At 37.1% G+C, this 18,209-nt stretch overlaps 1 protein-coding gene across 1 annotated transcript in view; it reads right to left on the reverse strand.

The window, feature by feature from the left end:
* The window catches only part of PLEKHA7 (pleckstrin homology domain containing A7), a 131,688-nt gene extending 115,196 nt beyond the window's left edge, over nt 1-16,492 (reverse strand). The window contains exon 1 of the mRNA XM_026850380.1: nt 16,359-16,492. Coding sequence (XP_026706181.1) covers nt 16,359-16,399 — 41 coding nt within the window. The 5' untranslated portion in view covers nt 16,400-16,492. The remainder of the gene's footprint in view (nt 1-16,358) is intronic.
* Nucleotides 16,493-18,209: the final 1,717 nt, after the last annotated feature.

Consider the following 18,209-nt stretch of genomic DNA (forward strand, 5'->3'; position numbering starts at 1 on the left):
GACAGGTTCTTCTCTATCATGACCCAAATAAATCTTAATTTACTTGAGCTATCAGAATATAGTAAGTTTCTCTCTCCAGAAGACATAAGTCATTAATACAAACTAAACAGATGTCTATTTAATGGCATCCAAACTTCAGCTTGCTGGCCTTGATGAAGCTCCAGAGTATATAATGTGCACCTCGTAAGACTGCAAATAAGGAAGGCTGAGTCTATTTTTCATCTTCAGGATAAATCACACACAGTCTTCTACACAAGAGGACTGTCATACAGTGTCCTTTTAAACTCAGACATTTTATCTTAACAGCCCTGATGAATTCTTATCTATACGAATAACCTATTCAAAATTCTTACTAGCAAATAAACTGTAAATACAATGCCTTAAAAATTGTGCAAATCATGTATGCGATTACAGAAAAGCATTACAATTAGAGGTAAATGAAACACTGTCATTTCACTTTAAAGTTGGCAATTTGTATAATTCCACATGCCTCAAAAGAACGAGAGTAAAAAGAAACTGTAGGGTGTACAAACTCCTGAGGTCAGAGTGATAAATGAAACCACTTCCAAAATAAGCTTTCCTAATTAAGACTTCTAAACCAGAGCTGGCTTGCATTCAGTTAATATCACTGTTACAAGTAATCTGAAATATTCTTGATAAAATATTTTTAGTATCGACTTCAGCATATTAAAACCAGTTGAAGGTCATTAGGAGGATGAAAAAAAAATAAAGTTCAGACACAGGAAAGTTAAGAAATTATTTCCTAAAACTACACAAAATATTTTAGAACTCTGTACTTAAAATCAGTTCAAGATTGTTTGTTTATCATTTTAATGGATTATAATCTGCACATTAAAAAAAGAAACAACGTATCCATCAATTCTTGGATTACATCTGCTGAATTTGTCCCCACAGGCACACCTGAACTACTAAATGCAAGGTGAGTGTTTTTTAGTTAAAAGCCAGAAACACTGTATACGGAGTTTTAATCAAGTCTATGCCATCCCAGCCTCCCTGAAGAAATATTTTATTTGCTTAATTAGACAGATGGCACTTTTTATCATACTTGTGTTTGTTCACTGCATTTAAGAAATTTAATCTGCATAGCAAAACTTCTTCATTTCCTAGGTCAATTCATATGCCACTAACTGACAAATCAGCACTGCAAACTGAAGTAGAGAAAAATGTAACCTATTCTCTGAAATGTAAATATTTCATACTCATCTTTCTAAACAGTCAACTGTTTAAACGCTTCATTATGTGCTGGTGTAAGAACATATTTTATTTATTTAATTTTGGCATATTCCTTGGTATGTCACTTTAACCTCAGAATAAAATAATGCTAAGGAATCCTTTATATTATGTTACATTCTTATGATTTCCATTATCATGGAACCTGATAATGGAAATCATAACCTACCACCCTGAAATGGAAGAAATTAAACTTAACAATGAAATTATACCATATACAACACACATTTGAATCACGGTCACACTGCTAAGAACTGAATGGACTGCACAGAACTCTAAAAGAACAATGACATTTATGGAAACACAAAAAAATGAAATACCTAAAAGAAGCGAGATACAGACTCAAACCTGGACAATAAACCCTATGATTCGCCATTTTAAAAAATAGCTAGACATTTTCCAAGATAATAGATTCATTTGATTACATTTGCAATCAAGCTTTTGACTGCTAGAACAATTTCATTACTTCAGAAGGCGTTACAAATACTTCCACTCTTCATGCCTTGTATGAAAAGTCTGTTTAAACACTTTTGAAATACTGCAAATACGTATTCTCTTTGGTAAGAGTTAACCATCACTTTGAAAGCAAAGTCTACAATGATCAAGGAACAATCCTACCCTTCTCATCAGGATCTTTCACAAACCTGGAATCTAAGTCCTGATGGAAAGCCAGTGGTAACAGTATGTGTTAAGAACATCCAACATTCACTGCCTTAATTATTTAAGATAACAGTACTCAACTTTCAGGCAGGTATTCTAATCACAAAGCAAACTTGAAAAACATGGCACTAAATAAACACTGCACATTTAAAGTTACAGGATGGAAAACCCAAAAAGGGTTAGCAAGAGATCAGTACAAAATCCTTATATTATCTCAGGCATTTAGTATACGAAACACAGGAAAAAATACCAGGCTTCAAATGTGACACATTACAATCTTTTTGGAAGGACTGAATACTGATACATACCCAAGATAGTACTTTTTTATAGCACTGTTTACAGACCATCAGCTTCAGGCAGTCATTAACCATTCTCATGATTAAGCCTGGTATTCATAAGCACTCAAAAGTGAAGCACAATCATTAAAAGGACCACACTTGCCCTCTCCACATTTGCCGGGGGAAAAAAAAAAAAAAAAAAAAAAAAAAAAAAAAAAATCATTAATGTCTTTACTCCTCTCTTTCTGCCTAGGGAAAGAAAGAAAGGGGAAGGAAGACGATTAGAGCAGAATACGGCCTTCCTCACAGCCATCACTTCCTCTCAACAGGTCATCCACACATAGAAAAGGGACTAAAACTGGTCTCTAAATCGGTTCCAGTGCTTCAGACTGGCTTAAGAGAAACAAAACATAATTAGCTAATTTTATGTAACTGATGTTAAGTTTGAATATTTAATGTTAGTTGATTTTACACTGATGTTAAAACCATCCCCTCCTGGAGATGCCCTAACATGGCCACTTCCACTTAGTGCCATCATTCTTTCATGTGTTTCAAGATAAAGGCAATACATTTAAATACAAAATATCAAGAAACTATAATTATGATATTATATCCCAGATAATTTCTAAAACCAAGAAACTGATGTTTTAATAGAGTTGCATTATTTTAATTAGTTCTCAACATTAGTCCTTGGCCACCCAACTTCTATGGCTAAAATATGCATAATTACATTTGCAGCCAATCACCTTCTGGGTTTCCTCCCATCTAGAACAAGTTAATCATCTTGTTATATAAAGCCAAATTAAATATAATCTTTCAGGACAATATACCTCCTCAGATTAATCACTTGAAGCAAAGCAGAAACAGTTATTGCAAGCAGGATTTAAACGGAAGTTCTTATAGAATTGGAGGTCTTTCAGGATGGGTGGATTAAATCTATAAATTTCTCCTCAGAGGTATGAACTAAAAATGTCTGCAGTTTTGTGAGATATTAAATTTATTAAAAGAGCCTCGACATGTTCCACGACTCCTATGGCAAAGTAACTGAATTATCAGGAATTGTTATGCTTTAAAACTGTCTTCAAAATACTGCCTATCACAAAATGATTTCTGGTCCAATTGCTTCAATATCTTTAAAACTTTTTTGTAAATACTTCCACACAATCAGAATACTCACTGTAACTGATCTCGGTAACTAAATTTAGTCTCAACAATGTGCTGTGTTAAAACAATTATCTAACATGTTACGCTAATTTAAGTAGGTCACACTGATTCTATTAGATTTGCCTTAAAGCTCTTCATAATAAATCTAGTTGCCAGAGAAGTGTTTGCCTTATTTTCTCTAAAAAATTGTTCATTTAAAATTATATAATAGGCAATCCACAGTCTTTGAGAGACTCAACTCATTCTGTGCTATATTAAAGCACAGAAGATGTATTTTATATTTATTTTCTTATACTGCAGATACACAGAGAAGCCTTTGTGAAAATACCACCATTTACAAATACACAACTGAAATTCTTTCCATGTTTGGGAGGAGAAGGGAGCTGAAGGGGGGTGTTATTATTCAGGAAGCTCCTATGACTTTATTCTCATCACTAAAACGCTCTTCACAGCTCCTGTGATCTTCGCTGTTATCTGTATTTGTATTACAGCTGTGTTCAAAAAAGCAATATGCAAGGTATGACACAAAATCAGAAGAGGTCCATCTTTACAGCTTTAGCATCTATTAGCTATATTTACATGCAGTATTCATTTAAAAACAAAAAAGATTTGACTGAAATGAAATGCAATGAAAACTATAAAAGGTAAAAGTACCATGCTCTTTTTATTAAAGGACATAATTTTAAAAATAAGATAAAATAATCTGTAAAATTGCAAGCCTGCCTTTTCCTTTCCAGTTCACCAAACATACATGTGAGAAATTAAACTTTTTCCTAAGCTTTTATTTTACTCATCCCCACAGGATCAAAAACTTAGTTTGTAAATAATTCCATTACTCCTTATTTACTTTCTAAATGAGATATGAAAATACATGCAAAGAAGTGGTTCTAGGAGTAAATGCTATACAAGTACCTGCACTAAAACCGAACAGGAGATGAGATCGAGTAAGTGGCAATCCATCCTAACCGAACATTTGTTTTTAATTACTTTACATTTAATTGCAGGTGCTCATGAAGTTTAAAAAATAACATTGATCTCTGCTTACTATAAAATATTTTAAGCTGGAGTCATAATATTAATTAGTCACCAGTAATTTTTGCTTTGAAATAATATTTACATAATGTTACACCAGGGAACATGTCCCAGGCAGTACTTCCTAAGGGTACATTAAAACCAGAAACAAGCACATACAAGGTTTAGAGCAACATCAGAAAGAAGCTGTTGCATTTCAGCTGCACAGTGCTGACAAATTTTCACTCTGCTATTTTATACAAATGTAACAGTAATTATTCGCATAACCTGACACCAGTTCCCACATTGTTCATTCCCACAAACTACATGACACAGAAGATCAATTTATTCTTGCAGTACTACAAGTAACTGCTGAAATCCCAGTGTCCCTTCCTTCTGAACACCTTTAAGAATCAGCCCTAAACACCTTCCCCCACACCGAGCTACCAATAAAATGAATTCTTACAACCCCTGGTTGCAAGGAGGTCTTTTGCCTATAGAAAGTTTTGGTCAACACATCTGCCAAGTAATGTTTCTTGGATTGCTCTATCCAATTATTCTGGACAATCACTTCTCTTCCCAGATTCTCCCAATTACAACTTCACCATCCTGGTGACTCACTCTTTTTTCTGTTCCCTTTTCCAAGACTCCTTGTGATCTCCCCAATACTTCAGCTGCTGCTTCTGTCCCTGGCACCTTCCAAATTTAGGAACTGTCTGTAACATGAAATCTTTTTATCATGTTCAGGTATTCGCAAACCATATTTTTTTTTTTATACAAGACTAAGAAATCCTGGCCATTCCTAATGGAAGTATTTCTTCTCAACCCATTTCAAGTTTAATTTTGGCTTCCTGGAGAACGCCAAGGTTCATATCTTTAACACTCCTCAGAAATCAGACCTGTGTCATTACCAAGAAGTACACAACTTTTACATGCTAATTTTAAATTGTAAAAGGGAATAGTTGATAAATATACTACAAAAAAATCCCATGAAAGAGGGCCACCTCTTCTCCCACAGCAGGTTCAACAAGCTAAAGATCCCAAACTTACTTTGTGGTTACTCTATTATACTTAAACAGCTTTCTTACTTTAAAAAGGAGGAAGGGGAGACAGATTAGTCTTTACACTAATGAGGACAAAGGAATTAAGCATAAAATGAGATACATTTTCACATTTCCAAAGGACTATTATAATAAATTAATAGATGGGAACCTTAAACTACAGGATCTGTGTTACTGATGTCCTTTAAAGAGAAGAGAACAAGATTACACATGTGATGCCTGTAACGCTTTGTGGACCTGTTTCCCAGTTTTGGTATGTCATCCAAAATGGAACAGACCCAGGAAAGTATCAATATGCTAAACAGCTTTTCTGCATAGAGAAATACTTTGAAGCTATGTGAATCTCTGTGAACAGCTTTCATAAGATTTAAGCTTTTGGCACAGAAAAACTAATTTTGTAAGAAGCTCAGATTAAACTGATAATGGCTTTAGGAGTATTTAAAGACATAAAAAACCCCCTCCGATGGATTTCTCTAGACTGAGAAAACATTCCCCCTCATGCATGACATGTTTGGTACTATAAATAAATTATAGCTGAAATAACAGAGACTGTGAGAAACTGCTACCCTCTAAGACCATACATGATACTTGAAATTGTGATTTATTCTTGATTTAACATTCCAAAATGTCAACACCATTCCCAGTTTACTTGTGTTCCAACAGATTAATCTTGCCATCTAAAAGAGAGAAAAGCACTGCAATTCCATTAACTTCTAAGTGTTTGTTCAGCCTAAACATACATCATAAACTTCACATTATGAATGACGTTGTTATTCTAGAAGATTTTTCCTTCTGCATTGCAGGCTAAAACCAGCATAATAAGGATCTAGAAGACTCCAGATGTCCTGTGTTTTTTAATTCAAAATATCATAAGAGAAATATACTGCAGGATTCACTGAATTTCTTTAAAAAAAATAAAGATCACCAAAAGCGCAGCAACCTGAACACCAGACCTACCCAGATTCACTTTTACACTTCATCTCATTTCCAAATGCTTGCATTTGAAAGATTTTTAAATATTTTAAAAACTAATTTAATTATCCAAAATATGCTATTAATTCTGTAGGCATAGTCAAGGAAATTTCAAAAGAGCTTCAACAGTCTTACTTCAGAATTGTTTAAATGATGAACAAGTACCACAGCGTAGAAGCAGCTACTTGTAATAAAAGTTCCTCACGATGGCAGCATAAGCCATTCCGAGGAAGTGCTAAATGGCAATACACATTCCTACTCCTACAAAACAGTAAGATCTCAACTGTTCTAGAAATAGTGTTCACTACTTTTAATTTTCTCCCTCCTCACATTGCCATTTCTACACTACTTTACAGTCTTCTTTAGCCCCCAGAATTCCACGGTATTATTCTACTTCACACATATAGAGAAGGTACCACCCTACCAAGTATTTTGACAAGTAATATATAAATCTATGCATCTACCCCATACACTCCATTAAATTCTGCATCAGTTGTGTATTCTATTTTGAAAAGTCTGACAACTGCACAACCCATGTGTTTGCATGAATCACTAAATTGAGGCTTCAAGCAAGATCTATGAAGTTCTTCTGAAGAATGATCTTCCATCAAGTTGATTGTTTTTAATGTTTCTACATTACAAAGAATACAGTATCATGACTTCAAAGACCCTGTTATTTTCTTGGAAGTACCAGTAATTTCAAAACTGGCCAGAAGGATTCTGAATATCTTGCATTTTACCTTACTGGCCTTCCACAGTATATAAATTACAAAGATTTATAGCCAGCTGTATCCTTTATAAAGTGTGAAATTCACTCAGTTCAAAATCTGCATAAAATTCATCTTATAAATAAATTATATCAATTAAGTCTGTGTTGATTAAGAAGAGGTTTGATATTAAAGAGATCATCATGCTTGGAAAGACTTTGTTTAAAGGCTATTACTAGTGCATTTCGCTCTTTCAGACTGTGCTGCAAGGCATTGCTGAGCCTACTACCTCCAAAAGCTCATCACCTCAGGTCAGCCGCCATAACTGAACACGTAGTTGTTCCTTAACCCAGTTCTACCAAATTAATCTTAGTTTTTTTAAAACCATGGAGTAGAGTGCAAAGTAACTCAGATCACTGAGACACCAGGTTAGGGAGAGACAACACTCAGAGTTATGTTGGCTAATCCAAGGGGACAGTAAACTCAAGGAGGATAAAAGACAGACAAGTAAGAATGACTGACCACCTCAATCTCCTGCTCAGCTGGAAGTTTCATTATCTGTCTACAGCCTCTAAAAGTGCACTAGGACCCCGCTCTTAGAACACCTACACAAAGTTTAAACATTAGAAGTGCATCTTTACTTCATCTTCATATTACTGACTAGTTGTGTTTAAATATACCTGAAAAACTTACGAATTTGTAGTTTTACACCATCTCTGATTAATCACCAACTGCTTAAAGGGAGCAATCTTGAGACTCCATCAAACTGAAGATAATCTGCCACTCACCCTATTTCTAGATGTTAATAAAGACTGAAAGAACAAACATTCAGAAGGAAAGGAAAAAGACAAAAAAAAAAATCAGTCTGTGTTAGATAAAATAGGAGCGAGAAGAAACACAAATGAAATGCGTTTCTAACCCACAAAACACAGAATGGACGTATTCCTTCCAGAACCTTAACTCGCAGCACATGTTGCAATAAATACTACAGCCTATACGACTCCGCAGTTCGTGTGACTTGGCGTTCCTGGACAGAGCAAACAGACATGCTTGCACACAGATGTAACAGCCAAAAGCAGCAGTGAAGGGTTTTTGGCTGTAGTTAAGCTTCTCTTTAACTATATTTTTTGACGTCTTGGCAGTTTTATCTCCACTATGGTAAGGAGGGTGGTTAGCACCAATTTTCTCAAATCAGACTCAGATTATACTGACTGAAAAGATCTTAATTTGAGGGTTTACAATAAGAAGATTAAAACAAACCAGCAGCATCTTTGTTTTTAAGCAATATACACACTGAATAGCAAACAGATATTTACCACATCAAAGAAAAAGTAGCTTTATAATGAAAGCCCATCTCCTGAGCCTTTATGGTTTCTAATAGAATTATTATTCCTCCAGAAACCTCTCATTTTCGTCTCCATACACCCTTACAGTACATCTATTTTGGCCATGACAGAAGCAGAACTTTACCACATTTCCTCTGCTAACAGGATTTTTCAAATGAGCAACAAAGACTGGGAACAGCTGGAGCTCCAGAAGAGGACTGCCTCATGACCAGCAGCAATCAACAGAAGAGATCAAGCAGAGGAAAAAGTCAAGTTATCCATTTAGAAGAAAAGTTACTAGGTTTAAAACTTCACAGCCTAAAATCAAGACTCTGCTGCTAGTATGTACATTTGAGTGCATTGTTATATAACAACATTGTAATACCAGGAGTCCTACATGAATTACAGCTTTTTGTTCCTTTAAGTAATGTCAGTTGAATTAAAAAATGACACGATGAGGTCAATTGAGTTATATGAAGGAACTACCCAGACGTAATTAGAAACCACGACTTCTACTATCTTCAGCAAGGCACTTCTTCAAACATATAATGAAATATTCATGACCATATTGTGACAGAAGAGCCTACAACCAACTTAAGCAAGAGGAATTGCATGACAGCCTGTCAATTAAAAAAAAAAAAAAGAATAAAAAAAATCCAGTAAAAAGGTGTATTTGGCAAGACAAATTTTCACTCCCAAATTACTTTTTCCTCTAGTCTTGTCTCTTGTCGGTAAAGACTGGCAGAAAATACTAATTTTTATAGAGATGTAACTGTGCAATAAATATAGCATGAATAAATTTTTTCAGTTGACAAAAGGTTTCATATGTAGGGGATAATTAGTCAAACAGAAGTTTAAGGGGAAAAAAAAAAGCAAACAAAAAAACAAACAAAACACAACAAAAAAAAAGTTTTAAAAAGCAAGGGAAATACAAAATTCAAAATTAGATCCAAAGCATGACCTAGCAGCTGAAAGTACAGAAATGTCAAAACAATGCATAATGTATGTCTGACAGTAAACTGATCAGTAAGCAGGAGGCACCTTAGCATGAGCCACCATTGTAACATAGCAGGGAAAAAAATAAAAAATTCAATGCCAGGATACATCATGACAAGTATTTCCAGACAGACAAGGAAATATTTTAAGCAGTCTAACTGTGTTTCAGCAAGACTTTTGTATCAAGAGTATCATGCACCGTTCTAGATAATCCAGATTTAGGAAACATCAAATAGGTGTATGTAAAAAGAAGGACTTTCTGTATCTGGGGAAGAGATCAGGACACATCAAGTGCTGTGTCATTTGCAACAAGCTAGGGCACACTTACTTTGTAAAACATAGCACAAAGCAGAGAAACTCGAGCTAAAAGAAAGGCAAGTGAGTGTCTGAACCAGACTGACTGGAGGTGGGACACTCCGAGACATCTGATAGCCCGGGCACATCATCATGCAGACGTGACTATATTGCTTTTGGCTGAAAACTAACGCCGCTGACTTCCACTGTGCTACAAAGGTATACGAGCTGGGCCTCATCGTCAACCCACTGCACATGTAGACATGCATTAACATGAACCTTATTCAACCCTTTATTTTGTAGGGTGTAGGACTGCTGTTTAAAAACAAACCAACCAACCAGTAATACAAATACCAGAGAAGGGAAAAGTTGCCTTTGTTGAACAACAGGAATGGCAAAAGACCAACTGATACCAGATTGCAACTAGTTAATACAAGTCAGGGCTTAAAACAGAGTTCCCAAAACATCTTTATTTCTAACACAATCTGGAACATACAGGCAAAAGCAAGAAAAAACAAACATACATATAGAGTAGCTGCAGATTAATTAGTCCATGAGACAATTTAAATGATGTAGTGAAAAAAGACGACATCATTAAGTCAATAGCTTTTTGCAGACACCAGTCTATTGTCTGCAAAAATTACAATCAAGTTAATTCATATATTTACTAGTATTTGATAGAACTGTTCCTGCAAAGAATCCATGGCTGTTTGTAAATATCAATAAATATTTTGGATTCAACTATATTTCTGAAGCTGTGAAACTTCTCCAATTGTGTAAACACCTAACTCATGAACTTCAAAACTTCTGAACCAAGAAAATTCAAAAGAAGTCTTTGAGCTGTAGCATACTAGAAGAGAACCTGGTACAAGTTTACCATGCTAAACTACTATGCAAACTAAGATTTAACTCTTTTTTCCCTTTTTTTCTTAAACCATCCTTTAAATATGCACTAAGCAAGAGCCAACAAGCATTACTGTACAGCAGAGATCAGCAAATTCTTAAAACTTAATGTTTTAGTTTGCTGAAAAAAATTATAGTTTTCCCATGTCGTGAGGGTATTAGATTATATAATACTTTAAAACTGCTTAGATTCTGAAAACAATTACTTTACATCCACAATAGTCTACTTATACACAAATTTCTAATTGGGCAATGCACATTTCTTGGATCAAGAGAGTTCAACATCTGTCCCGCTGGATGCCTTAGAGAAACAATGATGTCTTCCTCAGCTAGGGAGTAACTTTTTTGTTAAATTAATATACATGGGGTGACCTAGTAAAAACTCACCAAGTGCTAATTATCTTCCATCTGTGGTCTCTTCATTCCAGCAAAGGAATATGACCTGAATGCCTGTCTCCAATGTGGTTCCAGTAATAGTTGTGGAATCTCTCTATTCCTACCCTCCAACCACATGAACGACAAGGGTATTTTCTTCTTGTTGGCAAAGTACGGCCTCAACTATCATACACAGAATCATCTAGGTTGGAAAAGACCTTGAAGATCACCTAGTCCAACCATCAACACAACATTAACAGTACCCAACTCCACCAGATCCCTCAGCGCTATGTCAACTCGACTCTTAAACCCCTCCGGGGGTGGGGACTCCACCACCTCCCTGGGCAGCCCATTCCAATGCCCAACCACCCCTTCTGGGAAGAAATACTTCCTAATATCTAGTCTCAACCTTCCCTGGCACAACTTGAGGCCATTCCCTCTTGTCCTGTCGCTTGTTCCTTGGCTCAAGAGACTCATCCCCCCTCTCTGCACCCTCCTTTCAGGTAGTTGTAGAGGGCGATGAGGTCTCCCCTCAGCCTCCTCTTCTCCAGACTAAACCCCCCAGTTCCCTCAGCCGCTCCCCATCAGACCTGTGCTCCAGACCCTGCATCAGCTCCGTTGCCCTTCTCTGGACACGCTCAAGTCATTCAATGGCCTTTTTGGGGTGAGGGGCCCAAAGCTGAACACAGGAATCGAGGGGCGGCCACAGCAGTGCCAAGTACAGGGTAAGATCCCTTCCCTGTCCCTGCTGGCCACGCTATTGCTGACACAAGCCAGGATGCCATTGGCCTTCTTGGCCACCTGAGCACACTGCTGGCTCATGTTCAGCCAGCTGTCAGTCAACAACCCCAGGTCCCTCCCTGACTGGAAGCTTTCCAGCCACTCCTCCCCAAGCCTGTAGCACTGCTGGGGGTTGTTGTGGCCCAAGTGAGCCCCCGGCATTTGGCCTTACTGAAGCTCATGCAGTTGGCCTCAGCCCATCGCTCCAGCCTGTCCAGATCTCTCTGCAGAGCCTCCCTACCCTCGAGCAGATCAACACTCCCACCCAATTTGGCATCATCCGCAAACTGACTGAGGGTGCACTCGATCCCCTCATCTAGGTCATCAATAAAGATGTTAAACAGGAGTGGCCCAAACACCAAGCCCTGGGGGACACCACTCGTGACCGGCCGCCAGCTGGATTTAACTCCGTGTACAACTCTTCGGGCCATTAAGGAGATATCTTCTTCTGATAGGATCCTAAGTCCCGAATGTCAGGAATCTCAGCTTCCTCTGGAATAATTAGATTCTCCCAAAAGTATAAAACCCATTTTGTTGCAGTTCAGCCTATACACCCAGCATGACTGATCTGCTGAGAAAAGGATGTTAAAAGTTTCAAAAGATTAAACTAAATCTAGAGAAAGGAAAAAAACCCCACTTCATCCACAAAAGGACAACTAGCAATACACAAAATCTTGTCCCAAACTAATCTGAGGGAGACTTTGGTATATTAGCATTACCCTTTCCCAATAAAGAATCAGAGAGACATAGAAAAGCCTAGACTGGAAGGGGTTTCAGGAAATCCTCTGGTCCAACCTTCTGCTGAAAGCAAGGCCTTAGATTAGGCGATCCAGGGTCGTCCAAACTGAGTCTTGAATACTTCCAGCAAGGGAGATCCCACTCCTCCTCTAGGTAACCCACTCCAGTGTTTATTTGCTTTCATGATGAAGAACTGTCTTTCCTGGCTGATCAGAGATGACGGTGAAGGCTTGTGAATGCTGTTCTTGGACAGCAGACAGCAGCGCCTACACAGCCTCTTCAGCCCCAAAGCACCCAAGCACAAACCTTGACACACAGAGGTTTTCTTAAGTGTGCATTTGTCAAAAGTGTTGGGGGTAAGAGGATAGATTTGCTAAACTCTTATATATGCTAGAAATAAGTATTAAGCCAAATAAAACATTAATGTATTTTTAAACAATCCAACCTAAGTATCAGACTTGGTCTTAGAACTGCTGACAAGAACAATCAAGAGGCACATGCTCGTTAATACCTCAGCAAGAATAGTAATGTACAGTGGCATTAGTCAGGGAGATACATATTTCCAATATTTTGGGCCAGCCTTGCCTTTAATCCAATTAAAAGGTTTTGGCAGGCAGTTCTGAGCTGCCACTTGCAAACAGAGATGAAATTTAGCATCTTTATTAAGACCTTGGCTCCCGGAATCATGTAATGACTTCTGCTTTCATATTATAAAGATGTTCCTAATATCCATAGTCTGAGAAGGAAAAAATAGGCCCTGAAGAGAGGCTCAGGAAAGAGATATAAATAAATAGTAAGAGCCCAGTGAATCTAGAAATCATTAAGCAATTCTACATGAGAAGTATAGATTCCAAGCATTCTACCAACTCCACAAATAAATTCTAATAAGGCCCACAAATATGCTAATTTTAATATCCTTTTTTCACATTTTACTCAAAGATTTTTAACTCTTAAACCCTAACCATTTCCTCTGTGTGTTCTTCTACCTTTCTTGCTAAGAAAAAAAATCAAAATTTGACCTTGTAGAGAATGTAGCTCAAAATGGATTTAAATAAAACAAGTACAATTCTTTGGTTTCACTGTTTCTCAGCTGCCCCATCTATCTCCCATTTCCATTCCTCTACTTTACTACATATCCTCTTAAAAAGAAGCAAGCCATGTAAACTGTAGACATATGCAGTGAAAAACTTCCGTGCGAGCAAATTCCATGAGCAAGAAAAGGCTATTTGGTGATTTTCTCACAAAGCTGACATAGTCTGTCACAATGAAGATCAAAATGCACACACGTAAAACTAACCAGTTGAGCCAAGCACAGTAAAGGCTTGAAGAAAAATTAGAGCAAGACAATCACAGATGCCTGCACCAGCATTTCTATCCTGACTGTAACTTGGCTTGAAGTTTTGCTATCACATCACTGTTAGTAATGGAGTTCTTCAGTAACAGAGGTTTGATTTAAAAAAAAAAAAAAAACCCAACAGTTTTTTGGAAGCTTAAATATTTACTTACAAATATTTGAGCTTATCCATGGGAAACACAATAAGCAATGAAGATTTCAAGAAATATCTCTCAGAGATCTATACCATTCTTTGAACACATACAAAAAAAATCCCATATGCCAAGCATCCATCTTTGCCGAATTTACAAAGTTCCATAATTGTACTATATTATATAAGCAACCTGAGACAGAATAGATGAGCGCTTTGTGCACTAGTGCAGGAAGATGCCAAAATGTCTTTAAGGCTGCTGATTTATCATACTTTCTTATAGTCATTCTTCACAGCATAGAACTAAAGAGGAAACCAACACAAAAGCTGGCCAAAAGCCATGCTTAATAAACCTTCCAAATAACTACAAAAGTCAGTTTTAAACAACACTAGACCAGAGGGCAGAGACATTTGGAGGTCTCTTGACCGGCTGCAGAAATACGCTGACAAGAAACCTCATGACATTCAGACAGATGCAGGCACATACACCTGGGACAGAGTAAGCCCATACAGCAGTAAAGGTAGGAGGCCAACTGGCTAGAGAACGGCTTTGTACAAAGGGATCTATGGGTCCTGGTAAAGAAGCTGAACACAATTTATTGATTACACAATTTCCATTCTAGATTCTGACCTCTCCACTACATTACAGAAGGGAAATGCAGAAAACAATCAACAAAAGGCAGAATCTACACCAAGAGATTATTACACACCTTTAAGTCTTCTAGAACAAGCAATACCAGTGAAAGGTGGAGAAAGAAACAGATAGCCCTTGTCTCCAAACCACGAACTAGCAAAACAAAATAAGCTGGTTCACTAATAAGAACTGACGTGCTCTTGCAGAAAAGCACAGGCTGACAAAAACAATTACAGATGCCTCAACATACTTCACCAACTAGAAGTTCTTTGTCTCTAACACCTGGAAACAGGTCTGACAAAAATCAGTTTCAATGAGGTTCAGCTTCTGTAGTTCCTAAAAAGACACACACACACCCCTAACACGCAGAGCTCTTTTGGTGCTTGAGCTGCACTCTCCAGAAGACTAGCACACTTCCAATATCTTCAAGAAGCTGAGTGTTTTTCAGAGTAAAAATGAAGCTTTAACAAAGACAGAAAGTAAGATTACACTACTGATGCTCATGGCCTATCCGAGAGAGGTACAAATGTTGAGCACTCTGAAGTATGAAGATTTACAAGTTATTTCTACTTTTCAAATAAATTATGTTCCTCTAAAACAAGCTTGGATAATAATTCTTTTAATTAAATCCTATTTCAGTATTGCTGTTCTCCTAATGTCTCAGGAATACTCATGAACCCTAGATATAACCATACACCACTGTATTCTACAGAGTCACCAAGAAATTTTCTTGGCTTAAACTTGTATTCTTTGAGACACACTTTCAAACATCAATTTTTATACTCTTCCTGACTGCCATTTCTGAAGAGAGATTTTAAGTTTTATCTTGTTTGCTTCTGTAATTTTATTAAATTTTTTATGAACTATTTTTGTAATATTGAAAATTCTAGCCCCTCATTAAAATAGACACCTAAAATAATTATCATCTTGCATTAATTACAGTATGGTATTTCCAGTGGGGAAGAAATGCAGGGAATAGAGTGTATGACAGGCAGATCTTTAGGAAAGCCATCAGTCCTATAAAAATTGTTTACATTAGACACTATTGTATTATTTAGAAGTCCTCACAGCTGATACATTGGAGCTTACATTTGTAATTATGTCTCACTGATTAAGTGCCATAATTACCACCTCATTCTACCCACATTGTTTCTTTCTGGAGAAAAAAATGTTACTGTTACCAACTATTTCCCTCCCAAAACCACAAACATAGACACACTTCATCAAATACTAACAAATAGTTTGGTAAGGTCTGTTATAAAAGAACAACAAGAAGAAGAAACAAATCACCAAAAACAAATCAGAATTCCTATGCTCTTTGTTGGATTTCATTAAGAAATAGAAGCAGGACAACATCCAAACTCACCATCTCAAGTTAAAAATAAGAGTTTTGTTTGACATCTATGGAAACTATTCTGCAGCTAGTCAACACAAATACCAATAAGCCCAGTAACAGGCGTCCTTCCTAGACCTTTGCAAATAACACTGTATTAGCATAAAAAGCAGACAGTAAAAGACCGTAGATTAGCTGCAGTTTTCAACATGACTACATAAACATTTGAAGAACAATAAACAATTCTCCTTACTTATTCAAATTAATCATTTCAATTAAGGTCAGGGAATCCTTCTGCTTTCCGAGATACATAGAAGTGTGCCTCCTGTTGTTTGGTTTAAGCCACAAATACTCAAGAGAATACTCCCCAGCAGCACAATCTCATTCTCTACCTTGGCAATAAATGTCTTCTGTTGAAGTGTAGGAAAGGCATGACATCTTAAGGAAGGGCTCACGCTGCATACATCTTTACAATTAAGCTGGTCTTTCTCGAAGCTGTTAAGCAACACATTTTGTTAAATGTCATACCAAGTGCATTCCATGAGATGGAATGTACGTGGTGTCCCTGCAGAAACCACAACCTCCCACCACAGCTGCAGATTTGAACGTTCCTTTGTATTCTTTGTTTGGAACAAAGGACCAAAATATCCATTTTTTTACAAAAGTAACTCTCCATGCACCAAAACAATGACTTGGTATTTTACAAAGTTCTTGAAAAGCAAGTTTACTCAGTTTCCCAATCTCAAACTGCAGCAAACCAAGTGCCAAGCACTATCACATCTCCCCCGGAAAGTCTGTGTACCACAAAGATGTATCAGAATCTATCAGTGATCTCGCCTGGGTTTTTGCGTATCCTTATATAACACTCAGACTCCATAAATGGTACTTTAAAGCCTAAACTATGTTAAAAGCATGCATATCTTATATTCAAAACTCCACAAGGCATTGTCTATAAGCATTTGTAAAGTGCCCATTTTTAAAAACAGAAGCTTAATGCTCTTCCAATAAAGCTTAAACATAGATGTCATTCAGCAAATTGTTAATTTTTCCTATCTCTGTCAAAGGACTTTTGGCACAGTAACTTCATTTCAAAGTTCACATGAAATCCAAGGTAAGATTTCACAGGCAAACCTATTTAATCTTAATTATACATTGTTTTTATTTAACTGGAGCTATTTTAGTTCTGTTCAGTGATGTGACAGCTGTAAAACACAAAGGCTAGGTAAGAGGTATTTAAGAAAATTAATGTAAAACAAAATAAAATCAATTACTTCAGGTGGGAAGCATATAAACCAAACTCTTTGAGGACAACTGCCAGATATCAAGGAATGTCTAGTCTTTTGGAAGTTGTAAATCTCTAAGACGTGCTCTACTTAATTCTCACCTGCCATGCAGTTCCACTGAATGTATAATCTTCTCAGGTGTTGAAGTCCAACTCAGATGCCATTGCTACTGAAAGGAACAGTCCCATGTCCTCCCTTCCCAACGCTTCCCGTGCACCAGCATTGCTGTGTGTGCAGCCATGCAGCAAAGTGAAGGGCAAGTTATTCAGCTGAAATCAGTCTCCCATAGGATGTGTTTTTCAGCGAGATCAAAGAAATGAGCTGCAGCATCAGGCTGCTGAACAAGTGTTCCAAGACTGATCAGAAAAGGGCTTTAAAGGAAAGATACAGTGGAAATGTAGCATCCCTTTCACTGACAGCTCATTTTTAGATTAATTTAAGCCCCTCATGACACTTTTTATCTAGTCATTTGGTGGTGTTCTCACCCACAGCAATCAGGGTAGAACTTCACACCTTTTTCTTCTAATGGAAGTGAAAAAGTTGAACTAATTGGCTTCTAACTCAGCCAGGCAGTAATCCAAAACTCACCAAAATCAGTAAACTTCAGATTAGACCTTTAATGACCTAGAGTGGTGAAGGCATGTAATTTACTTTTCCTTGTTCTTTATTTCCACATAAATGCTCAGAAACAGGCACATGTTAATTCCATTGACTCCTCTGCTCCCACACACTGGATACAAGTAGCCCACTGTCTGGTGGCAACAACTACTTCAACCAAGCACACAGTACCCCCCAATAAAAACAGTAACCTAAGAAAGAAATTCCTTCCAAGTTTTAAGAAGGAACAAAAAACTTTTCAGGGCACCATTTAAAACTTGTCAGAATCCACAATGCATATGCCTATGATGGGGTGAGGAGAGTGAACTTGGGAAATGGTACCAAACAGAAGACAAAAGTACA

The sequence above is a fragment of the Athene cunicularia genome, assembly GCF_003259725.1.
Source record: "Athene cunicularia isolate RWA chromosome 5 unlocalized genomic scaffold, athCun1 chr5_part2, whole genome shotgun sequence".
Classification (NCBI taxonomy): domain Eukaryota; kingdom Metazoa; phylum Chordata; class Aves; order Strigiformes; family Strigidae; genus Athene; species Athene cunicularia.